This window comes from Aulonocara sp. 'chitande type north' Nkhata Bay, linkage group LG23 (assembly GCF_057382095.1).
Source record: "Aulonocara sp. 'chitande type north' Nkhata Bay isolate Kocher_YH1m ecotype deep benthic linkage group LG23, A_spYH_male_GT1.1, whole genome shotgun sequence".
In the NCBI taxonomy this organism is placed as follows: domain Eukaryota; kingdom Metazoa; phylum Chordata; class Actinopteri; order Cichliformes; family Cichlidae; genus Aulonocara; species Aulonocara sp. 'chitande type north' Nkhata Bay.
The window spans coordinates 35,026,729-35,052,893 of NC_141365.1; the positions used below are offsets into that span (position 1 = coordinate 35,026,729).

Here is a 26,165-nt window from a genome sequence, read left to right on the forward strand (position 1 = left end):
GGCGGGCTAGCAGAAAGATGGGCTCATGTCCCTTTTTCGGGCTGTGCCTGGCCGGGCCTTAGTCCATGGCAGGCCCTGGCAGGGTGAACTGTTCCCTCGATGGTCTTTTCATAGGGGTCTTCTGAATCCCTCTTTGTCTGGTCCCACACCCAGGACCAATTTGCCATGGGAGACCCTACCAGGGGGCAAAAACCCCCAGACAATATAGCTCCTGGGATCCCTGGGACACACAAACCCCTCCACCACGATAAGGTAGCGATTTGCGGAAAAAAGTGTGGAGTGCCCACTCCGGGTCAGGGACGAGACCCTGCCCCAAGTAGAGGAGTTTAAGTATCTCGGGGTCTTGTTCACGAGTGATGGGAGAAGGGAGCAGGAGATCGACAGATGGATTGGTGCAGCGGCTGCAGCGATGTGGACGCTGTACCGGTCTGTTGTGGTGAAGAGGGAGCTGAGTGTAAAAGCGAAGCTCTCAATTTACCGGTGGATCTACGCCCCTACCCTCACCTATGGTCACGAGCTGTGGGTAGTGACCGAAAGAACGAGATCGCGAATACAAGCGGCGGAAATGGGCTTCCTCCGAAGGGTGGCTGGCCTCTCCCTTAGAGATAGGGTGAGAAGTTTGGCCATTCGGGAGGGGCTCAGAGTAAAGCCGCTGCTCCTCCACATCAAAAGGAGCCTGTTGAGGTGGTTCGGGCATCTGACAAGGATGCCCCCTGGGCGCCTCCTGGGCGAGGTTTTCTGGGCATGTCCCACCGGGAGGAGGCCCCGGGGCAGGTGGCTGGGTGGAGGGAGGTCTGGGATTCTCTGCTTGGGCTGCTGCCCCCGCGAGGATAAGCGGAAGAAAATGGATGGATGTTGCATTTCATATTCTATTCCATGTAGGGTTTAAGTAAGATCCTTCTGTGTAGCTTGTAAATGTGCACAATGCATTGAATGAGTCTACAGTTCAAAGTCTGTATCTCTACAGATGCATTTTCCATTGATCAGTCAGTACCAGTCCATATTTTAGAGCACACTGACTCCTACTGACTTAAAAAAAAAAAAAAAAGTTAAAGTCTTTATGTCCCCCGATTTGCAGCAGGTGCCACTCAACTACTTCTGACCCAACCCAGATCTCGACTGAAGTCCCGGGGTGACCGTGCGTTTGCTCTGGCTGCCCCGGTACTGTGGAATACCCTTCCTCTCGACCTCCGCGCATCTGACTCCATTGCACTGTTCAAATCACGATTAAAAACCCACTTATTCAATCTTGCCTTTCCCTCTAGTTAATATTTCTTTTATGATTTTATATCATGCACTTCTATGCTCATTTAAATTCTTGTTTGCTCTGTACCTGTTGCTTTCCTATGTATTAGTGACAGTTATCTGTTTGCATATTTAGTACTTGCTTTGGTCCTATTTCTATTATCCTCCTCCTATACTCTATTTTACTTGTTAAGCACCTTGGCATACCCTTGGTTTTTAAGTGTGCTTTATAAATAAAGTTTATTATTATTATTATTATCTTCCCCACCCTGAGCCTAGTTTAGTCAAGTGGTCTCTTCCTATTAAAAGGGAGTTCATCCTCCCCAATGTTGCCATGTGCTCACTTCTAGTGGATCATCGTATCATTGCTGTCGTATTGTAGGATCTCTACCTTACGGTGTGACAAGCTTATGTTGTTTTGACCTCCGGTCTGCACAGTTGCTTTTAAAATGCTCATACGGCTCATGAAATATGAGCCGTATCCAACATATGCTTTATACTCACTGATTCAGATTCATCACAGTTGGTGCAATAGGAACCACAGTTTTAGGAATTTTCTGCGTGTCTCTCCTGCTCTTACTTTTTGTCATTTGAATAGTGTGCATATTTGTGAGGTGCTCTTTCAGCAGTAGCCATCTGTCCAGACTTTATAGCATATTATAGCATATCTGTGTGCCTACTACATAAATTCCTCTATGTGCCAAGGATCTGAAGGGCTGCTATCTCACTCTGTGCTCTTTCTACAACGGATCACATAACCAGTCAGGTCAGAGGGCTGCTGCCTGTCAGTGATGAGCTTATCTATCTGTCGCAGCATACCATGTGTTTGAGTCAAGGAATGCGAATGAACAAGCAGTTAGTGCGGCTTGTATCTCAGTAATTTCCTCAAGAAAAATGCAAGCCCTGAAATTTCCATCTTTGACTCTGAAACGTAATCTGAAAGAAACACATTCATGCATGCTTTGGTAGTACAGACTCATGAAACAATAAAGGAAATGCAAGGCATTGGACCAGCACTTACCAGAACACCATTCCTCCAAAATTATTGCTTTGTTTGGTGTTTTGTAAATTGCGATGTTTAACATGTCAGCCCAAAAACCTCCACAGGCCCAGATCCTTCTGTCGCCCCTCACACTGTATGTATTTACCCCTATACTCAGGACTATATTATCACAATTGATCTTTCAGAACAATTATACTTTGACTAACGATGCTTGTCCACATTTAAGAGGTATTGTGGAGGACTGCAATCCCGAGGTCCTTAATCAGCAGGCGCAGTACAAGGACATTATGTCGGAGCTCTACGGATGAGGCAGCTATTTTCTGTCTGGGGGAGGGTTTGTCGAGGGTGAGGGTCACTGCTATGAACCTCATGTATTCGCTCTTTTTTTAACCTGTTCTGGACTAATTTCCACCTACTGTATAGTTATTCTGTTCTTATCATTTAAGGTGAATGTGCACTTTGTCTTTGTTCTATAAATCAACTGAATATAGAATGTGTCATGTCTGGCATTTCTTAAATCTTCACAAGAGAGACTACTACTTCCCACATGTGCACCATATTCAAGAAATAATTACTTTATCACTGACACTAACTGTCTGCAGCAGGTCCACTCCTGTGCCTACCATAGCATAGTCATTTCAGATCATGCCCCACTTACTCTGTCTCTGCCTCTTCCACATCTTCCTATAAAAACTGCACAATAGGATTTCAATTCAACCCTTCCGTCAGATGACAGTTTTGTAAAGTTTCGCCAAGATGAGATATGCTTTTATTTTGCCACTAGCTCCTCCCTTAATACTTGCAGCCTTGTTGTATCACATGTCTTTAAGGCCTATATCAGAGGCCAGATTATTGCTTATTCAGCAAAAATTGAAAAACAGTCCATTTATGAGCGAAATAAGTCAATGCAACAAATTAAGGCGGCTGATGACCAGTATGCTCTCAAACAGAGTCATGAAATGTTTAAAAAGCATGTTGAACTCAAAACAAGACTTGACCCACTCACAACTTAATCAACTGAACGTTTGCTCTTGCTTGACAAAATCAAAATTCTACATGCATGGTGACAGACCCCACCAATTACTGGCAAGCCTTCTCAACAGTTCTAGGGCAAGGCAAAGTATTCTTGAAGCTCGACCACAAGATGGCAACATGGTTACAGATCATGAAACATTACTGAAGTATTCAGGGATTTTTACTCAGAACTTTAACACCTCAGAGTCACAAACTGGCTGCAATGCAATTAATGACTTTCTACCTAAACTTAACATTCCTGAAATTCCACCAGAACTTAAAACAAGGCTGGATGACTCTACCTCTCAGTCAGAAGTTTCCTTAGCTACAGCCTCAATGCAATCTGGCAAGTGTCCAGGTCCGGATGGTTTCCCATCAGAATTTTTAATCAGAGCACTACATTACTGTCTGCGCAGCTTAGTATAACCCTCACCGACTGCATTAAACAAGGATCTCTTCCTCAGTCATTTTATGAAGCCTGTACCACACTTATTGCAAAGAAAGGAAAAGATCCGATGGAATGTGACTCTTTTAGACAAATTTCTCTTGAACACAGATGCTACAATATTAGCCAAGATTCTTGCCCGTAGACTACAATTGGTTCTCCCAACAATTATTTCAAAAGCCCAAACAGGCTTCATTAAAGGTCACCGTTTTAATGTAAGAAGGCTATTTAGCATAGTTTATTTCAGCTCTACAGATGCTGATGAATATGTTGTCTCTCTGGACACTGAAGAAGCCTTTGATCGAGTTGACTTCGACAATCTCTTTGCAGTCGTTCACAGATTTGGTTTTGGAGCAAAATTATGGATGGAATAAACTGCTCTACTCTCAGCTATCTGCTACAAAACAGACTAACGTCCAATTGTCAAAACCATTCAAACTTCACAGGGGCACACGCCAGGGATGTCCTCCCAGCCCCCTGGATTTTAATCTGGCCGTAGAACCCCTTGTCATTGCGTTTCACAGTTGCAAAGAAGTACACGGCATTTGGAGAAATACCATCGAACACAAGGTCTCGCTTTATGCAGATGATCTCCTGCTTTTTATTTCTAAGCCTTCAACTTCATTACCATCTACATTAAATCTGCTTGGTCAATTTGGTCAGCTTTTGGGTATAAACTGAACCTTCTGAACACTTACTGAAAATATGGGGCCAGTATAAGAAATACTTTCATCTCTGTGACTTCTCCCCTCTCAGCCCCACTGCATCTAACCATTTCTTTAAACCTTCTACACAGGACAGTGGGTTTGTGGAGTGGCACAGAAGTGGAATAACTTGCTTTAAAGACCTGTTCATAGCCAACAAACTAGCATCATTTGAACAACTTGCTAATAAATACAATCTACCACCAACACACTTTTGCAGTTACTTGCAAGTCAGGCACTTTATTCATTCCCAGATTTCAGGCTCAAGCCCTCTACCAGAGCTACACTATTAGAAACTATCCTACAACTCAATCCGACCAATAGAGGGCCGATCTCCCTGCTTTACGATAAAATATTAAACTTGACACAAACCCCTTCATCCAAACTCAGAACATTATGGGCAGAAGACTTAGACATGACAAAACATGGGCCTCCATAAGCTAACATGCATCGGTGTAACTTTGTGCTGAAAATGGGGGGGGGGGGGGGGGGGTCAAGATCTCTGTCTAAATAAATAAATTGGGTAAATTCCCAGATGATTAAACATGCAACTATTTTGCTGGTAATAACTGAAATGAGTAAAGAAAATCAACAGCCTATTTATGCAAGGTAATTCATAGTTTTATTGGGGGGGGGGGGGGGGGGTCATAGCCCCCCAAACCCCCCTGGAAATTATGTCCCTGCTAAGATGTCAACACAACATCATTATGTGCCTGCCACTGTTTAATCCAGTTTAAAGTGGTGCATAGAGCCCACTTCTCAAAATCCAGATTATCTCAGATCTATTCTGAAATCACTCCATATTGTGATAGATGCAAAACTGCTGAAGCCTCACTGATCCATATATACTGGTCTTGTCCCAACTTGACCAGTTCTGGACAAAGGTTTTCCATACCTTGTCCAGGATTCTCAGTGTGATGCTGCCACCTGGACCCCTGCTTTCTCTCTTTGGCATCAGTGGGAATGAGGCACCTCTACTGGCATTCTGTTCCCTCTTGGCCAGGAGGGCAATTCCACTGAGGAGGCTGGACGCTGCCCCTCCCACTCACAAACACCTGATGTAGCGGCTAAAACTGGCAAAAATAACACATTCACTTAAACTTCAGCAACACTGTAAAAAGTATTTTATCAAATTAAGAAAAAAAAGGGAAAAAAAAGAAAAATAGCGTACATATACTTATTAATTCGTTTATGAAAGTAATACATTTTGATAACTAACAAAATGCATATTTTAAAAAAATCATAAAGGGAAATTTTTGTATATCAGTGCATTGCTATATATAATATATAAATCCCCGCCATGAAAAAAAGGTGAATTAAAAAACATTGTTTTTTTTTATGATCCATTTCTATTTGTGGGAGTGCCGATGTCCGTGACGTTGCAGCCTCCCCCTCCCCTCCTCAGCCGCGCCGAGCTGCACTTCACTAGTTTCTGAGCTTCATCCGCGCCGAATGGAGAGCGTCCTATCGAGCATTTAAAGCTGGTAAGTTCTTATTAAAATAGTGTTGCGATAAAGTCGTAGAGTCAAGCTGTACTAACACATGTAATTTTAAATCAATTCCGTGCGCACCAGTGCAATTGAGAAGCGTTACGTTTAGATGAATTGAAGATATGATATTTCATGAAATGCTGTCATGTTTTTGATCGTGAGATTTAGTTCATATTCACCATTTCAGTGAACAGCAAATATAGTTGTGGAGACAGCATATGATCTTAAACTGAACTATGTGGGAACCCAGTAAATCTTTGTACCTTGTTAAAAGTTGTAAATTTACTGTGATTACACAAGTTTCCATGGTGCTTTTAATGTGGTAGACTTTGTGTGAAGTGCTACAGTCCGTAAAGTATTATCTACATACATTATATTCTGCTTAATGATTGAATAATTTTGACAGCTATAAGAACATTACATTTTAGTTCATGGGCCGCATATAACCCAGTTTATTCTGAAGTGTTGCCAAACCAGTAAAGCTATATTTAATCTGCCTTTCTTTTCAAAAAGTACAGTTTATACTACATGTTTCATTGCATGTCCTTCAAAGTAGATGTGCCAATGAACAAAACCTGGAGTTTTTGGGTCAGTTCTGGTCCTGACCTACATGTCTCACACCCCTATTTTACATATAAATATGAGCAGCTACATTGCAAAAATATTGTATTGGACTCAATTAAATCCCTCCTTATAGTGTGGAAGCTATGCTACCCAAATGTTGATAAAAATTTTAAATACACACAAAGTCCAGTTCTTTAGACTTGACCTCTCAGCACGACTGCTTTGTGGTTTTAAAGCCAAGTTTTGTAGTTTGGTCACAATAGGTTACAGTTTAAAGTTGGAGCAGCTTTAGAGATAACAAGAGATAATAATCCAATTATAAATGTTATATAGCACAGGTCACATGTACTTCTAAGGAATGTCTGCTTGTCATATGATCTTGATTTATGTATCATAATGAATCAGCTAATACAAATAGGCAGTAAGGAGACTACATTCATTTAGAGTGTCTGGCCAACTGTGACCTTTTTGGTCATGTTAAACAATGTTAAAATGTCAGATGCTTTATGAGCTAAGCAAAAACCTCACAAAAATCACGCAGTGATGTAGTGTGTCAGTAAATCCAGATGGCAATGCTTGGGAAGGGGACTTTATATTTATGACATTTCAACCACCTAATTATACAAGAGAAACAAGAATTTTGTGAATGCAGTCAATTATCTCTGACGTGATAGATAGGGAGAAAATCAGTGGAATGAAAGAAGTTAAGCCCCTGCCATATGTGTCTGGTCAATAGAGCTGAGCTGCTGATCTTCAAAGTCAACCCTGGTGGTCTAAATGTTGATCAAGTATTCTTTTGAAACACATGACCAATTTGGAGCAATAAGCCAGCTATTTTTGTCAGGTCAGACTGCAGAGTGAGTTAGTGGATTTTACTAAATTAGATCTATTAGCTCAACAACTGAGTTTGCCTGGGTGTAAACTAAAGGAAATGAAGACATTCTGAGTCAAGTGCAACACTAGAACATTATGATTTTGGTAAAGAAGGTTGTAGTTATTTGCTAAAAATTGCAATAAAAACTTAATATACATTTCATTATGATAGTTTGGCACTGGATAATGGTTGCCATAATGGCTAATAATTAGCCATCAGCACAGATAATGGTTAAAATAAACAATTTATATTTATATATGGGTTACACTATTATATACTATTAGTTCATGTCTAAACGTAGTAGTTGAAATAGTAGTGGAAAATACTAATAAAAAAATCTGTGTATAATGAATATCTAGTATCAAGCTAACATTACTGGATTAACATTTAACATTTAAGCTAGCTACATAGCGTTAGGGGGCAGGTGGCTAAATAAAATTGTTCAAAATAATGGCCAAATGATATATGTAAAAAGCTAATACAGTGACCACACAGATAAATTATGATGATGTTGAAATGGTTGTACTACAAAAGTACATAATTTAACTAACCCTGCATTCAAGTTCAATTGTATTGTAAATATCACAGCAAAATTAAACATTGTTCAATTTAAAAAAAAAAAATCAGGTTAAATTACACTGAAATGATCTCATCATCAGTGAGGTGATATTTGAGTTTATTTGACATAGCTGTGGCTGTGGAGGTATAGTTAACTGAAATGGTTTGGAACCACTGGAGCCGCCATTATTATTAGATCAATTAATGTTTTGCTCTTTTTTGTTTTGAACTTTTTTATGTGACATATTGTAGTTTCCAGTTGTGTTCTGTCACTAATTAGTCTTTCATTATATTTGCCTCCACATCTTCTCTTCTAAGATGTAACAAGTTGCACATGTTTCTGCACATTACTTTCTTTTATGCCAAAAATGAAGTGCAAATAATTCTAATTATGAACTTCATGATGTCCATAAGACAGTTTAGGTCTGTCGCTTTTTTCATTAGTGCATGTCAAGTAATATATATTCATAAGATTCATCTTAAACTCCGAGCCATTTTTTTCAATTTAGCCCATATATCTGCATCACATTAGTTTTTTTGTAATGTGTGGATGCATCCAGATGTGTAACTAAGCAGGTAACAATCTACAGTTTACACTATCTCTGAACTTCATCCCCTGTTGTCTTGACGGACTCTCCTTCAGATTCTTTTAGCCTTCTACAGCCTTTTAACCGGGACCCGAAGGAGTTGGTTGGTGCTGATTGAAACCTCTCCATCCCCCCAGTTATAACAGGGAGCCTTTGTATATAATCCCTGCACTCCTGCCTTCTCCTCTCAGACCTAAAAACAGATTTTACTGCAGGCAAAGCCAGGGATCCTTCAGACAGCTCAAAGTTTGGGACCTAATCTCAAGTTTTTCTTTCAGCATACAGCGTATGATTAAGAGCTATACAGTAGCACTGTGCTTCGAGGAGCTTGATGAATGCAATAGGAGGAGACCTCTCTGACGACTAGGAGACCGCTGTGAAGGCTTTAGATTAATCCTGTTATTAAGCCTGATTTACAGACCTTTTTGTGTTTTCGTGTGTTTATTAGTTTCTCACATGCTGAAAAGACATGCAAATCTAGAGAGGAGGTTTTAATTATTTTAATCCTGAATATTAACTACCACTTAGACACTGTGGCATTCATTTTCACATTTGAGAACCTGGACTCATTGAAAATTAACATTTTAGCCTGAAAATGTATGTGGTCAATCAGTTACTAAGCTTCCTTTTAATGAAATTATTTTAGTTTCAGGTCTTATGACTTATAATCATGTCTTTGTGTTGGAAGTAAAACAAGTGTGTTCTTGTAGCACTTTACATTATGGGTGTTTGGACCAAAGTAAAGATGTGGATCCATTTTACTGGGGCATGCATAATGCAAAGAAAACAAGCATTTACAGCCCCACAGTCTGGCACAGTGCCTGGGGATAAAACATAAAAGTCAGGGATAAAACCAGGTCATCTGGTGTGTAATTCACTGATTGACGTCTCAGTGAATCTAAAAAGAGGGAGTGTTCTGACTGGACTCTAACTGAAAGCTCAGGATTGAGATATAATATCAATACAATCTCAAAATCCTCTATGAGGCTTTAATTATAGCAAAATAAATAGCTTTACTACAATGACTCTGACTTATTGTTGGCAATGTGGACCAAACTATCACTGCGGTTGAGCGGGGGCTGAATGGCTAGTAGCAACAAGCCAGATACTCCATGCTCCTGAAGCTGCATGTTGTAGCTCTCTTCACGACACAGACACTGGTCGGTTCTTTGAAACAGGCGTTTATTACTTGGGCTTTCTCTCCTCCTCAGCTTCACCATCACCAGTACACCAGTACGCCAATACGCCATGAGAACTGGTCACGAGTGAACAGTACAAACCATTTAGCAACTTCACAGTACACATATTAAGTCCAAACACAAATAAAAACATTTCTCAAATGACAACTACCTCACTGACTGTTTGTCCTGAAAAGAGGTCCTTAAGTCCTTGTGCTGCTTTTCTTTTAATAAACCTTTAGCATAACACGCTTCATGAGAGACATCTGCTCCCTCGCAGTACACGAAAGGTCTCGCTTACTCTCGTTAAGGGTATTCTCATGAGACACCAGCTCTTACACTTTACACATGTACATTTCAAATAAAGATATTTTTAACACTAACTATATATATTCATGAAATTTTGTAATCCATTATAAATCAATCATCCACATCATGAACTCTACACAGAACATTATTTAACAGCATTTACACATGTGACTGAATACAGTCTCCAAGTCCACAAAGCACATGTAGACTGACTGGGAAATTCCAACACAACCCAAAGAGTCCAGAGGTCCATGACCAGGAAGAAAACTGCTTTGTTCCGCCTGAATCCAAGGTTCAGGACATAGTCTCCTCTCTTGTACGTTGACGTACATCTTCCTTTGGAGTCTGAGTAGTGTGATCCTCCTGCAATTTGAGTACACCCTCTGGTCAACCTTTTTAAAGATGGGAACATCCACCCCAGTCTGCCAGTTCAGAGGCACTGCCCCAGATCTGTATGTGATGTAGCAGGGGGATGTCAACCAAGAAAGCCCCATAACGTCCAGAGGTTTAAGGAACCCTCCCCACTGATCCTGCCACCAAGTAGTTGTTTACCTGCTTCAATGACCTCACTTCTAATAATGGGCAAGTTGTCCCCATCGTCCCCAGACTCTGCTTTCTCTAAGCATTGTCACTGGGATTGAGGGGATCCTTGAAGAATTCCGACTGTACCCTCAGCTGAAGTCAGCAGCACCCCTATAGATAGATAGAGCACCACTTTTCTCTTGTGTCATCTGGTGGTTTGCCAGAATCGTTTCAACGCTGACCAAAAGTCTTGTTCCACGAGCTCACCAAACTTCTCCCACACCAGACTTTTTGTTTCAGCTACTACATAAGCTGCAATCTGCCAGCTGGTACCTGTCAGCTTCCTCTGGAGTCCCACAGGTTACCCAAACCATACTCTTTTTTTTCAGTGATTACAGGAAGGTTGTGTGTACCTCTGAAGTATAATTTGGTGCATAAGCTGAAGTAATAGTCAGGGACAACTCTCTTCCACGGGGAGAACCCCAACATATAGAAAGTACTCCAATGGGGGATACAAGTATACCTACCTACCCTTGCCCGCAATCTCTCACCAAGGGCAACCCCAGACTGGAGGGAGCCCAGCCCCTTTACAGGAGACTGATTCCAATAACCTCAACCACTAGCTCAGTCTCCTTCTCCACGAGACAGGTGACATTTTGTGTCAATAGAGCTAATTTCAACAGTCAGGGATCGGCTCATCAGGTCCTCTCCCATTCCAGCTGATATGCACTACACTTGACCTCTATGGTGGCTCCTGCAGGTGGTGATGCTGGTCAGTGGATGCTGGGGCGCATAGTCCACAGAGGATACCAACTTTCTGCAGGGTCAATTGCTACAGACCTATAAACTTCATATTACCTTCAGATTAGTTCAAGAATAGTTTCTAGAGAGTTTTATTGATTGGCATTAAAATAATGAGAGCATTAATATAGGTTTACATGACCAGTGTTCAGTTTCTTGAGTAAAATATGGAAATATCAGCACTTTCATTATCTGTTAAATCCAGAAAGGGATGCTGAGGCTTAAAGCTGGCTCGTAGAGTTCCTTTGACATTTGATTAATGAAGCAGGCTCACAGCATGAGAAGGAACACAGGTGGTCACATTTATAGACTTATTGGTTCTATTATTAGCCACTTGAAGCCTTTTGTTGATGTTTCGTTGAGTTCAACTGTGGTTTAATCATGCTTTCTTGTACACCAAAAATAACAATACATTAAAAAGACTCTGTAGTATCTTTAAAAAAAGCTCAGGGAGGCTGAGTGTTTACATTCTTTATCCGTTTAAGATTCTCTAATATTGTCATTTTAATCCACTCATGTTCAACAGGCCTAAGTGCATGAAGACACTCTGGTGCAATAATGGAGGCCTGGCCAACAGTGGCCTGGGTCCTGCTGCTGACCACCATCACTGACTGGGTGAAAACTGCGCAGTCACGGGACTTCACCATGAAGGATATCATCCTGCTGCACCCCTCAAGTAGGAGTATAGGAGTACTATTTTACATCTCAATTTGTTTAAAGGTTTGATACTGAATATGACTGAATAACATTAGCGGCATTGTTTTTAAATAGCGTGCACTGAACTTGAATGGAACATTTTAATAATATCTATCGGAAACAAGCTGCAAGAAAAGCAGAAAGCAAGCACGGTGTAGAAAACAAAACTGTTGTTTTATTTAAATAAATAAATGTTACAAAGGTACAAAAGTCATGTTAACTGAATGAATAACGAGTGAGTACAGATGCATTTAAATGCTACACATGCACAAATAAAACTTAATGGAAAGTTTCGTTTTGTATTTAAATCAGTTGTAGCTGCCAAAACAACAGTTTATTACAATATGTTAAAATATAAATATATAAAAGTATAGTTGGCATCCTTCTCTGATTGTAAGCTGGTTCTGCAGCTTTCATTCTCTCAACCATTGACGTATGACAGACAAACAAAAGCAACAGATTAGGGCTGTTATAACATAGATTACACTGATTGAAATGTGTGTTCTTAAAACACTAACACATATTAAGTAAACTTATTCCAGTTATAAGTTACAGTTCTGCTATTTAACTTGCACCTTTAAAAGATCAAATGTATTTCATCTTTATTTGGAATTAATTCTTGGAAATAACACTGATGAATCCCTTTTCAAAATTCCTGAAAAAAATCTTGGAAACTTATTACACAAGGATGTGGTTCATGATCATCAAAGCGATTGGTTTGTGTCTTTGTTGAGAATAACAGGATTGTTCTTTGACTGAAAAGTGGCTGGTCCTTGTTTGATCCCTGAGTCAGAGACGTGGAGTAGACTGATGAGTATCCATAAATCTTTGGAGAGCATCTATGACACAGGCTACAGATTTATTGCTTCTTTTTTAGTAATCAGTATAATTGTTAAATAAGCAGAAAATCAGAAGGTGATTGACCAAATGACATATTTTTAATTAACCCAAAGTTTCACAACCAGAAGCGTGTTTGTATAGTTTTTGTGTACCTGCCAGAGCCTTCATGTAAAAACGAGCTGCAGGACTCACATGAATAGAGACAAAAAACTGAGAGGTTCACCTGAGCTGAATTTCCATTACCAATGATTTTTCCCTAGCTTAAAACACCTTTCACTCATTAGGTTACCTGTATATTCGGATTCTGCACTTCACAACTCTTATTATTATTTCAAAATGCGGATCCATATAAATGTATACACTTGGGTAATTTCATCTCAAATCAGGAAGTTTTTACATTTTCCGCTTATCCATCTCTGATTTGCATAAAAGTAGGGACTGTATAAGGATGTGAAAGGAACAAAACAACTGTGATATACTATACATGTTTATTCACACACTGAATGAATTAAAGAACTAATAGTTAAAAGTCAAAATACAAATATTTAAATGAATATATGAAATGTGCTAAAACATAAATATCCAGTAAAACCGCTAAAGTGTCTTACTTTAATGAGAAACATGTTAGACAGTAACATGATTTGTTTTAATTTAGTAGTTTTAGTGGATTTTTCTCAATAGACAGAAATTTCTGCCTAGAATAAACAAAAAACTGGACAACAGCTTGTTTTATTTTAAATGATTAAGTGTCCAATGTATTTACCAAGAAAGTGCACCTATGCTAATGCCACTGCCCTTTCTAAAGTAACAGTCAGATGACAGTCACAGTTATTAACACAGTTAGTAATATATGCATAATTTACATGTTCCCCACTGTGGTATACAAAGCATTGTAGACCAGTGGGTTTTGTGTTACTAATGACCAAAAAAAGCAGTTTTGTCACTTGGTATTCACACATTTCAATTGCCCATCGAGAACTTATGGAAGTTATTTGTCTACATCAATCATGACTTACTTACTCAATAACTTTTCTTTTTTGGGGCAAATCAGAGGTTACTGATAAAACAACAGGGTGTTTTTAAGTGTGCAAAGAAAAAAAAGCAGCTAATTTTAGCCTGCTTCTAGGTGGTTTCTAGGTAAAGTGATAGTGTCGTAATATGCCACAGAAAACTGATGTTTTGGGGATAAAAATTAAATGTTAGTATTGTGAAACAAAAATAACATGATGTCATCTATGCCATTGTAGGTGCACAAATTGCTCGGCCTCGTGGAATTGTGAACAACACAAACACAGTCTTAAGACTCATAGCGACACACTTTTTTCAAAACCTTTTCTGCAACAAATAATGTTAATATAAAATGAAATTGGTCTGGGATGAACTTGCAGTTAATTTGAACCAAAAAAAGACTGGTATATACATTTATTTACGTAACCTTTAAAGTGCACTATACTACAGGCCACAGTCATACAGCACTTTATTTTAATAAGAAAAGCATCAAACCTGAACAGTGTGAACATTGTGACATGTGAATTAAACAAATACATCAAAATAGAAATGGTACAAGAAATATGAAAACAGTTTTACTATGTACAAACAGCAGCAGTTTTGATTTGATTCTCATCTGTGAGAATACTTACAGTGGGGCAAAAAAGTATTTAGTCAGCCACCGATTGTGCAAGTTCCCCCACTTAAAATGATGACAGAGGTCAGTAATTTGCACCAGAGGTACACTTCAACTGTGAGAGACAGAATGTGAAAAAAAAAAAAAATCCATGAATCCACATGGTAGGATTTGTAAAGAATTTATTTGTAAATCAGGGTGGAAAATAAGTATTTGGTCAATAACAAAAATACAACTCAATACTTTGTAACATAACCTTTGTTGGCAATAACAGAGGTCAAACGTTTACTATAGGTCTTTACCAGGTTTGCACACACAGTAGCTGGTATTTTGGCCCATTCCTCCATGCAGATCTTCTCGAGAGCAGTGATGTTTTGGGGCTGTCGCCGAGCAACACGGACTTTCAACTCCCGCCACAGATTTTCTATGGGGTTGAGGTCTGGAGACTGGCTAGGCCACTCCAGGACTTTCAAATGCTTCTTACGGAGCCACTCCTTTGTTGCCCGGGCGGTGTATTTTGGATCATTGTCATGTTGGAAGACCCAGCCTCGTTTCATCTTCAAAGTTCTCACTGATGGAAGGAGGTTTTGGCTCAAAATCTCACGATACATGGCCCCATTCATTCTGTCCTTAACACAGATCAGTCGTCCTGTCCCCTTGGCAGAAAAACAGCCCCATAGCATGATGTTTCCACCCCCATGCGTCACAGTAGGTATGGTGTTCTTGGGATGCAACTCGGTATTCTTCTTTCTCCAAACACGACGAGTTGAGTTTATACCAAAAAGTTCTACTTTGGTTTCATCTGACCACATGACATTCTCCCAATCCTCTGCTGTATCATCCATGTGCTCTCTGGCAAACTTCAGACGGGCCTGGACATGCACTGGCTTCAGCAGCGGAACACGTCTGGCACTGCGGGATTTGATTCCCTGCCGTTGTAGTGTGTTACTGATGGTGACCTTTGTTACTTTGGTCCCAGCTCTCTGCAGGTCATTCACCAGGTCCCCCCGTGTGGTTCTGGGATCTTTGCTCACCGTTCTCATGATCATTTTGACCCCACGGGATGAGATCTTGCGTGGAGCCCCAGATCGAGGGAGATTATCAGTGGTCTTGTATGTCTTCCATTTTCTGCTGATTGCTCCCACAGTTGATTTTTTCACACCAAGCTGCTTGCCTATTGTAGATTCACTCTTCCCAGTCTGGTGCAGGTCTACAATACTTTTCCTGGTGTCCTTCGAAAGCTCTTTGGTCTTGGCCATGGCGGAGTTTGGAGTCTGACTGTTTGAGGCTGTGGACAGGTGTCTTTTATACAGATGATGAGTTCAAACAGGTGCCATTCATACAGGTAACGAGTGGGGGACAGAAAAGCTTCTTACAGAAGACGTTACAGGTCTGTGAGAGCCAGAGATTTTCCTTGTTTGAGGTGACCAAATACTTATTTTCCACCCTGATTTACGAATAAATTCTTTACAAATCCTACCATGTGGATTCATGGATTTTTTTTTTCACATTCTGTCTCTCACAGTTGAAGTGTACCTCTGGTGCAAATTACTGACCTCTGTCATCATTTTAAGTGGGGGAACTTGCACAATCGGTGGCTGACTAAATACTTTTTTGCCCCACTGTATGAGAGTCATAGTTTATATACTTTAAGAGCTTTGTCTATCTTACATCCAAACCTGAGCCCAGTATCCAATCCCCAAAAACCTAACACACGTCTTTGCAAGGAAGTCGGGGCACCTCGGAAAAACAAGCCTCAGGATAAGATGGAAACTCGTTTCAGGAAGATTCGTACCAAAGTGCACCTGGTTTTGGGGCCCCTCCAGCTTTGATTAACAAGCCCTTCACATCTTCTGGTCCTATCTGTGCTTTGAGGGCAACTTCATAACCATGTCAGAAGCCAAGGAAAAGGCAGGGGTGGTCGAATTTTAGGACATTCGTCTCTCTTATGATTCTGAAATCACCCAGAAACACAGAGAATGTGTACAGTGATTGAATGAGCTAATTAAAAAAAACACCCCAGAAGGTTGATGAATGAAGGTCCCTTTCTGCAGGAATGATATTACACACAGGACGAATGAAAACACGCCTTCTTCACTTATTGAACTTAAAACTGAATACAGTTGTGTCTCCACAGCTACTCCTTACCCTGGCGGATTCAAGTGCTTCACATGCCAAGATGCTGTAGACAACTACGACTGCAACCGCTGGGCCCCGGACGTATACTGTCCAAAGGGTACGTCAGCTTTTGATTCATCTGTGGCTGCCTGCTCAAGGAGATGTCAGTTCAAGTGACTTCTCTTGAGAAACGTGTTTCTTTGGGAATGCGCTACAAACGAACATCAACAAAATGATTAAAATAAATAAAATAGATTGATATAAACAATATTTATAATAATTTGCTAGGACTTGGTAGGAAGGAAGAACTTTTAAGCGGAAGTGGCTTACAGGTGGTTTTGGAGGTGAGTGGAGGGAGATGCTAGCCCCCCCTTCTCCAAAATCTCATTTGCATGCCCTTTTTGCCAACACTTCAGCAAGGTGTGACGACTGATGGCTAATCTTGCTCATCAGTGTAGAACGTAGTGATGAACAGGTGTTCCCACAGTTATCTTTCATCAGAGGAACTTTGCTTCCTTCTTCTTGGAATTTTACTTCGCACGTTCGGTCGACTTCACGGGGATCTACATCTGCTTGGCAACTGGAACACATTCTTAATGTGCAGTTAGAGTTGATGGAAACACGTTTTCCCAAACTCAGTAGGGCCAGAGCCCACTGTGGAATCTGAAAATCATCTACCTGCCATCCAACTCTCTAAACAAACTGTGATCACCAAAAGCTGAAAGTGTCATGCACTGAAGAGTACCGTTTGGTAGTTCTTATCTTTCTAAATTTAAATATTTGTTGGCAGTTTTAAACTTTGTACTCCTCATATTGGGGCTGCCTGTGAATCTGTCAAGTTATTAAGACATAATTGGTCACATGAAGGGAATTTTACTGTCCTTCAGATACTAAATACTGCTCCACCCTCCACATGATGGATAGAAGTGGGGAAAGTGTGTCTGTGACCAAGCGCTGTGCCACCTTGGAGGAGTGTCTGTTCACTGGCTGTGCTGACGTTGCCGATACTGGCTACCAGGTACGTGGAGAGCTCTGCCTTCAGATGTCTCCTCAACCTTAACGTGATAGGCTTTCCTCTCATCCCTCAGGTGTGCTCTTCCTGCTGTGAGGGGAACATCTGCAACGTGTTGGTGCCCAGAAATGACAGCAGTGCCATTTTCTCCTCCATTTCTCCTTTGGTTAGTTTGAGCGGGAGTCTTCATTCTAGAGCGCTGTGCTTCATCATCATCGCCATCATTGTTGTCATCTTCACAGCTGGACGTGTTTGAGACACGTAGAAAGAGAACAGCTGGTATGTGTAGTGGCAGAACTGGGACCTGTGTTGGCTGCGTGTTTCAGTAACTGAAGGTTTAAAGACATTTTTATATGCAAGACAACTGATTCAACTTTGGTTTCCTTTCTTCTTTTCCACTTTTTTAATAGTCGATCTGCATTTCTGTGTTTTCTGTTATATTTATAATGTTACTTTGTATATAGCTCATAATAAACATCTCTGAGTCAAAAGCTCAGGCTTCACAATGATCTAAACACTGTCTCAGATATGTCTTCTACTCCTGGCTCTGCGTGCCGATGCTGACTATCCCTAATATGGTAGATCATTATAGACTTAAACAATAATAAGAGAAGACATCTGGATTTTTAAAACCTAAAGAAGTCCAGTTGCCTCCCTTTTTCAAGCTCTCAGGACTCCCTAATATGGTCATCAGAGCACTGGTTGACAGCACTGAAGCTCCGCCCACTTGCTGTTCAAACCTGTTTGCAAGACACAGCCAGTCACAAAAAAGCTGAAGTACATAAATATAATTTAATAAGCAGTGTGTCCATGTTCATCCAGGTCAGTGTGCATTCTGGGAGCTGTTCCCATAATAAATTGAAATCTTCTGAAACTATTTATACTATTTCTCCATCGTTTCTTTACACTGTGTGCAACAGATCAGAGAAAACCAACACTGTACTTGCTGCTGTAAAAAGAATATGAGCCGCTAACATGTTAAGGTGTTTGAAACGGAGAGATTTTCCTGGTAGTTAGCACCAACAGCTGTAGAACATCTGTCGCAGTATTTCATAAATACTCAAACTGTAAAATATGAACATTGTCTACAGATGAAGCACATGGTGAAATTGTTTCTTCTCTGAGTGTCTCCCTGCATGCAGAGCAGGGTAACGCTTCTGTCAGTCAGACACAGCACTGACGTTCGCATTAGAGTGTCAGTTAGATCCTTAGCAACACAGAGGTCTGCACAGATGCTTTGTGTTACAACATTACACAACTTCCCATTGATACAAACCAGCTCCATAACAGGAAACGTTAGCGGCTTCTCCAAACCATAAACAGAACCCTTCTGTTTGAATTTGATTCTATTCTATTTAAAAAAAAAAAAAAAAAAAAAGTTTATTCCTCATCATTGAGTGCGTCTGAAAATCCTTGAAGTCTAGCAACAGCAGCACTTTGAACAGGTGCATTGGTGAAAATAGTCCCCACAAACAAAGGAGTCCCCCTGAGGATATGGCGGATGACTGTGCAGGAGCTCGACACCTCGATGTGAAAGCCCCGATGTCCCAGCTCACTGTCTGTTCGCAGTGTGGTTTCGCCCAATGGAGACGCAAAGAACTGTTGAGGAAAGGGGGGAAAATTCCATTATTAAAACAATATTGTTCTGTTTGTTGTCCTCAGTTTTCACAGCTGAACTACCAGAATTTGAGTTGACAGGAAGTTTAACGGGAAAAATCTCTAGAAATGTTACAAGGGAAAATACATTTTTCCAGATTTTCCAAACAATGTAACCAAAAGGTTTATAAGCATGTGTGGTTTCACATCATAATGTGTTTGGGCTTTTCCCACCCAACAGACAACTACTTCAATATAACATTTTTTCTATCAAAGAAAATTAAACTAACGTAAGCTTCATTCATAGAATAAGTATATGCTTTGTGAGTTTAGATTGCAGATTGAGACAGTAAAGAACAGGCACAGTGAACACAGAATTACTCACTGCTGCTCCCGTTGTTGGGTCAATGAAGTCCGCCCAGTATCCTGCAGTCCACAGAGCGAAACACATCTCCTTTGCCCCGCTCACAAACTGCAGTTAGGACAAAGTCACAGTCACCAACTGCTACAACCTCTGAAGTCTGTAATGGGAAACACACGAGGACTTACTTTACTTAGCAGCTGGTCTCTATCCAGCTCTGTCTCCTTGTCCTCTGACCGACCGCTCGTCTGCGTGACCGTCACCACTGTGATGGAAACTGTGGGCGCCGAAGGAAACAACTGCTCCAGATCTGAGACACAGAGGCGCACGTATGTTAATAAAGCAAATTATAACTCTTTTCATCTCTGATGTTGAACTTCTACAACTGTGCCATCAGCAGCGTTCTGACGTATGGATTTCTAGTGTGGTTCCCCAGCTGCACCAAGGCCGATCAGCAAGCACTCCAGCGGGTGGTGAAAGAAGCTGGCAGAATTATTGGAACAAGTCTGCCAGAGATCAGTAATATCTTCCCCACTCGCTGTCTGAGGAGGGTGCACAGTATCCTGCGGGACCAACATCACCCTGCGCGCCACCTTTTCCATCTGCTGCCCTCAGGGAGAAGGTACAGGTCTATACAGGCCAGAACATCCAGACTGGCCAACAGCCTGTATCCACAGGCTGTGAGGCTCCTGAACTCTCTGCCCCCCTCTCACGGACAATAACCATATCCAACTTCTTAATAGCAATGAACTGGTCTGCATTGGTGCATCATATCTTTATTCTCTTCCCCCTCCTGCCCCCCTCTTTCTTAAATAGATAACTATCATATCTGATATCATATCTCACAGTACAATAATATTGAATGGGTTGCATTGTTGTATTTTGTCATGTTTCTCAGGTCTTTGTCTGAATTTCTACGAACATTATTGCTAAGGATTGTCTTATTGCATTGGAGTCACACTGGGTTAAATATGTACACTTGGGTTTTAAGGGGTATTTATTATTTTCTTCTTTTTTTTGGGTTGTATGGAAGCCCCAAACGCAATTTCATTGTTCTTGACAATGACAATAAATAAATAAATACTAAATACTAAATACTATGACATGCCTCAAACTAGAGCTGGGCGATAGAACGATAACGATATGTATTGCGAAATACATATATATATATACATATACTTTTTCTCGATAGAAAAATGTAACTATTGTGATAGACCTCATCGCTCTTGTCCTCTTAAAAAAGAAAAAGAAAAAAAAAAGAACAGCCAATCCGAATTAAGTAGCGCAGAGCCGAACCAATCACAGCCGCAGCGTCACGTCACGTGACTTGTTACGTACAGCACAAGTGCCAAGCCGCACATGTGTATTTGTTTGGGAAGCAGCCAGCCACCGTGCCGCCCGGGTAATGGAGGAAATGAGTGTGCTGACTAGAGAAAAATCGAAGAGAAAAAAAATTTACCGAAGAGAAAACAGATGATGGTTCCAATGCCGGAGAGATTGTCGAACGGAAGAGCCATAGAAGTTCTGTAGTGTGAAGGTATTTCGGCTATTTCAAGTCTGACAAAAAACAGAGTAGCGTGCACTGTAAATTGTGCCGAAAGCAAGTCTGGAAATCCAATAAAGTGGTGCATGCTCAATCTCTGACTGGAAGCGCTAATTCTTCATTCGGCTTTTGTCAGACTAAAGTAACTGTTAAAACTGTTTGAAAAGCTAAGCTATACAACAAGGAGAGATTGAGAATTTCCTTTTAGTTCTCAGTTTATTTGATATTGACAAAAGTTAGTCAGTTTTGTCTGTTCTTCTGTAAAACAAACTAAGATTTATTTTTAGAATTAATATTTTGTTTCTAAGTGGAATTGACAATTTAGTCTGTTTCGTTTGTTCTATTTTGAAACTTAAACGCTTTAGCGGCTGCCTTTTGTGTAGTTTGCAATATTTGCCTTTATTTATCTGAAAAAGTCTCATGTTCCTTAAGTACATCTACCCTGTTGAACTTATTATGGGAAATAAATATTTAAATCAAAACAAGCTGCTGATTATTTCACATTTTACTTGTGAGCAACGGCACATTTAAATCTTACAAATATAGTTATTTGGCTTATATCGTGATAGATATCGTTATCGCCTGAAATGAAAAAAACATATCGTGATATGAAAAAATCTCATATCGCCCAGCTCTACCTCAAACCATTCTGTTTGTTGTAGTTGTGAACTGAGTTTTGTAACCTTGGAAACGAAAAAAATCTGAAAAATGTAAGTTAGTAGTTTTTTCCCTTGTATGTGTATGATCTTTTTTTTTTTTTTTTTTTTTTTTTTTTTAAATACACAGACGCAAATTCTCATCTATAGATGCACAAACATCAATCTTTTAGATATTTTGGTTTGCAAGGTTACAAAACTCAGTTCACAACTACACAGTCTGATTTACAAGTACAAAATATTTATGACCACAATATTCAGTATTTTTTCTTCTATATCATCAGAAATATTGTTATCGTAAATTCTTAAATATCCAGATATCATTTTGGCTTGTGTTGCCCACACTCACAGTCAGCGAAGGTAATGCTGGGTGAATCTCTCTTACCTTTCCTCAGCAGCTCTGGGCAGGAGTTTATGGCACAGTCTGTTTCTGTCTGATTAAAGTACTGCTCAGCTTTGCTTACTCTCGTGGAAATAGGCCCCAGCTTTCCCTGAAAAACAAACAATCACACACCCTCTCAGACAAAAGTGGTAAAAATGTAGCTCTGGCTTATTTTTTCAATTTTTATTTATTTATTGTTAATTGTCATACTTGGAATCTTACAATGAAGTGTTACTGACATCTGTGTTTCTCCTGAAACCAATGAGCCACAGCAGCTCACTTACATTTAAAATAAATCAAAGACATTGACTTTAATTTGTTCTCTCTGCTGCTCTGAACTGTAGTCCTAAAAGCTCTGACTGTGTTACAGCTCATAATGTAACTATTCAAAAATCTTACATGGAACTCGTTGACAAACTGGGCCAGTATGAACTGGTGTCTCTCTGTGCTGCTTGGAACCGTCAGCACATCAGGCACCGTCTTGTGAACCGGAGCCTTCTTTTGGTCCTCCATGCCCTCCAGGTGGCAGTCAAACCCAGCGTTACCAGGCAACTGGAAGCGCTGGTCCTGAGGTCCAAATGGTCCCATGTTCTCATCAGGCCACACAGTCCTTGGGCCTGGAGTGATGTGACAAAGATGATTTGTCAGCGTTTGCTGCCACAGGTGCTAAACAGTTTACTACTGAAAACTGCATTGCAACACTGCCTGACGTCCTTTCCTGTTCGACTCACCTGAGTCTGTATGTGATACCGCTATGTAAGGCTCATCTGAGCTCGCAGCAGAGAAGGTTCTGGTTGTTCCAGCCCTGAGAGAAGCTAAAGCTCGACAGCCAGCAGCACGAGACAGGACCGCCCTGCTTTGACCACACAGCACCTGCAGACAGACGACGACATGTGTTAACAGACAGATACATGAAACAGGAACAGCCCTGCCCACGGTGGACTGTCTGCAGCTTCATACTTTTACTGTATGTTTTGTTTAGGACAAACTGGATGCTGCCATTTAGTTCTGGTTCTCTGGAAATAAAGAGACAGATGCATCTAATACGTTGGAGTATTGAGGAATTTAATGCTTTCCTGTGATCAGACTAAAACTTTTCAAAATTTTTTGGAATTGATCTCATAAAGAGGAGAGGATGACACAGTTCAACACATGGACTTCCTATATAACATAGCTTTTAAGACCTTATCACTGCAGCTGACCTCTCCAATCTTCTAACAGAGGTCTCGTAACTGTCTCTCGCTCAGATTTTAAAACCAAAGATTAAAACCAGTGCTTTTGAGGTAGTGGCGGGCAGCCAAACTGTGAAACAGCCTCCCTCCACCAAACAGGTCAGCTGATTGTGTCATTTCTTTAGACGACTATTACAAACTCATTTTTATGAGTTAGCGTTCCCTTAATCTTTTCTCTTTTATGTTGAGACATCGTTTATTTGAAATCTGACAATTTTAATGTTATTTCAAGCTAACTAAGACGTTTGTCTGCATAAAAAGAGCTTTGATTTTTATGTTGTTTTTATTCTGACTGGAAACAGATAAAAACATATTGTTCTCTTTAGCATTTAAACAATCTGAACATGTGGTTTGATGAAGTTTTGACCTTTTAATATGAAAATACTGCCAATAAAAAAAAAAAAACTAAAAAACAAACAAACCCCAAAATACTCATTAGCGAGGAGTGGTTTCAGACAGTGTGCTTTAATGCTACACTTGAGTGGTGAATAAAAATGTTACTGGCCTGAATGGGCCAACAGCTAGTACTGCCTGTAACTGAAACCCTATATTTAATATCAATATAGGGTTTCAATGATTTCAAAATCATTGTGCAGCGTTTTAAAATGATTTAAAGTTATTTCTTGGACAATCAGACATTCTTTTTAAAATCTACTCTGGCCTAAGTGAATAGCAGTACCCATAACATTAGCATGAGCCATAACATTAGCATGAGGAAAATGGTCACTTACATTAGACATTGTGCTTAGTTTCCCTCGCCTTTTATCCTTGAACCTGTTTGATGAAAGAGTAACAAGAAGAAGATAGAAACTGTTATTCCCAACAGAAAACGGAAAAGAAAACTTTAAAACTCCCAAATGTTAGCTTTGCTAACCAGCCGAGCTAAAATAGCTTGTATGATGCAATGACTGCATGTGTCCCTCCATGAAGAAACACATGTGACCAATACACTTATTTCACACATTAATCTACACAGACTATAATCCTCTAAAATACCTTAGGTTCAACTATCAGCTAGCTAACAACACAGCTAGCTTTGGCACCAGCTATCACAAGGAGAGTCGTTCGGTCAGCTGATATCTACTCTTATCACTTTCTCTTTTTTTAAATAAGAGTTCATCTAAAGCACTTCCTGTTTTCACGTGACCTTAAAAAGACCACTGCACAGTGCAAAGCACGAGCGCCTTCGTGTTCATAATAAAGAAAACAAATGTTATTGTGTTGTTGGGAGTACAGCAGGAAAAGTACACACTGTTCCGTACCTGGCGACTTGCACGTACTGTATGCTTTTACAAAACAAGGACGGAAAGTCAGGAGGGACAAATGAATCCCGCACGACTTCCGTAACGCCCTCCTCTTCTTCTACGCGTATGTATGCTCTGTGTGCATTGAGCGCCATCTAGTGGGCGGTTTGCAGTTGTCTCCGTTAGTGAGTGAAAATTTTCTACGATTACTTCTTGTCAATACAAGAACATTTGCTTTATGCTTGTTGTTTAATTCTACAGAGTTTCTATTCTTCTTTCTTTGTCAGAAGCTCGGCCTTGCTGGGTGCATTTTCTTAGCTTGTTACGCTGATGTTTAGGTCTATAACTGGGCAAACACTAAAGAAGACAGAGGAGTAAATCATACCTGTATCTGTGCTGAATGAGAATGAATAATTCCAAATCAAAATCAATGAATACACAACACTTTTTTATTACGTCTTTCTTCACCCGCTCTATATTCTTAGATGCACTGTATCAAAGACTCTTAAATCAGCATCACTTAACACAAACTTTTTAACAGACATTTCCTCTCACTCCACATCTCATCCAGGCATTTCTTTGCAGCCCACATAATTGCATAGTCTCCGATCCAATCACAAGATCAGCCTGGATGTGGAGCGGAGATTTTGCAAAGCATACAACATTTCGACATGGTGAAATTCAAATGATCTTTTTTAAATCTCAGCACAAGATGGCAGCAAATCAACAGTTAACAGAACCAAGGCAGTATTTATAACAGCAGTACTGATCTGCTTCGCCCTGTAATGTGACACTAATGTGTCTGTCTGTTACCTTGAAAAGTTTTCATGATATTCATGATAGCTGCCACATTGCAGCTGCTTTTATGTTCAGCACATGCTGTTCGTGAGAGATAAACATGAAGCAGGGAACCACTGTACTCACAAATGCATTTTTCTAAATGATAAAACCATTCACTTTTGTTGATTTTAATGGGTCTCGGTGTGATGATAATTGTGCTTTGGTGGTCATTTGCATTCATTAGGATGACAAATGACAGAGTGTCAGTAGGTTTTATTTCTGAAGACAGAGCTCTGGTGTCCAATGGAAGCACCTTAAACTCATTTTCACTTTGACTTTAGTCCTTTTAAGGTTTGGCTTGCTGAATTTCTGAGAATTACCTTGAAAAAAAATGTTTGTACTGGACCTTTCCCAGGTGGGATGATGTGAAGAAACAGTATTCACTTGTTCAGCAAAATCCCCTCCCTTGCATGATAAAGTGTAATAATCAGAATGAAAGAGCTATCTTGGCCAGAGGGGCATTATTTACTGTCAGAAGTAGCGAAGGACAAGGACAGGCAGTATTTGCTGGCGTAGACACATCCCTTTAGCTGACTTGGATGAGCTGATTGACACTTTCTCTGAGCTGACGGGATATGCAGTGGGAGTTTACCCTGGGACCAGCACGCACTTGTGTGTGAGTGGTGATGAGGCATGCGGAGCCATGCCGAACGTGGCTGTCAGTACGTCTCCCACAGGATCATTTGTTACAGCGTCTAGGCTCGACGGGGCTCCTGTGCATATTAAA

General features: G+C 40.3%; 2 protein-coding genes across 3 annotated transcripts; one reads left to right on the plus strand and one right to left on the minus strand.

The window, feature by feature from the left end:
• Nucleotides 1–5,836: 5,836 nt before the first annotated feature.
• On the plus strand, nucleotides 5,837–18,505 carry lypd6 (LY6/PLAUR domain containing 6). Its single transcript, XM_086283133.1, has 5 exons — nucleotides 5,837–5,895; nucleotides 11,821–11,970; nucleotides 16,592–16,690; nucleotides 17,460–17,590; nucleotides 17,661–18,505. The coding sequence occupies exons 2-5, from the start codon at nucleotides 11,853–11,855 to the stop codon at nucleotides 17,838–17,840; spliced, it is 528 nt and encodes a 175-aa protein (XP_086139259.1). The 5' UTR covers nucleotides 5,837–5,895; nucleotides 11,821–11,852; the 3' UTR covers nucleotides 17,841–18,505.
• On the minus strand, nucleotides 18,358–24,684 carry mmadhca (metabolism of cobalamin associated Da). Of its 2 annotated transcripts, none has more exons than XM_086283132.1 (8): nucleotides 24,617–24,684; nucleotides 24,086–24,128; nucleotides 22,854–22,995; nucleotides 22,522–22,739; nucleotides 22,126–22,231; nucleotides 19,730–19,851; nucleotides 19,566–19,652; nucleotides 18,358–19,183 (listed from the first exon to the last, which is right to left on the minus strand). In XM_086283132.1, the coding sequence occupies exons 2-8, from the start codon at nucleotides 24,092–24,094 to the stop codon at nucleotides 18,965–18,967; spliced, it is 903 nt and encodes a 300-aa protein (XP_086139258.1). In that variant the 5' UTR covers nucleotides 24,095–24,128; nucleotides 24,617–24,684; the 3' UTR covers nucleotides 18,358–18,964. The 2 variants fall into 2 exon arrangements, with proteins under 2 accessions (XP_086139258.1, XP_086139257.1); XM_086283131.1 differs by lacking the exon at nucleotides 24,617–24,684 and adding an exon at nucleotides 24,351–24,596.
• Nucleotides 24,685–26,165: the final 1,481 nt, after the last annotated feature.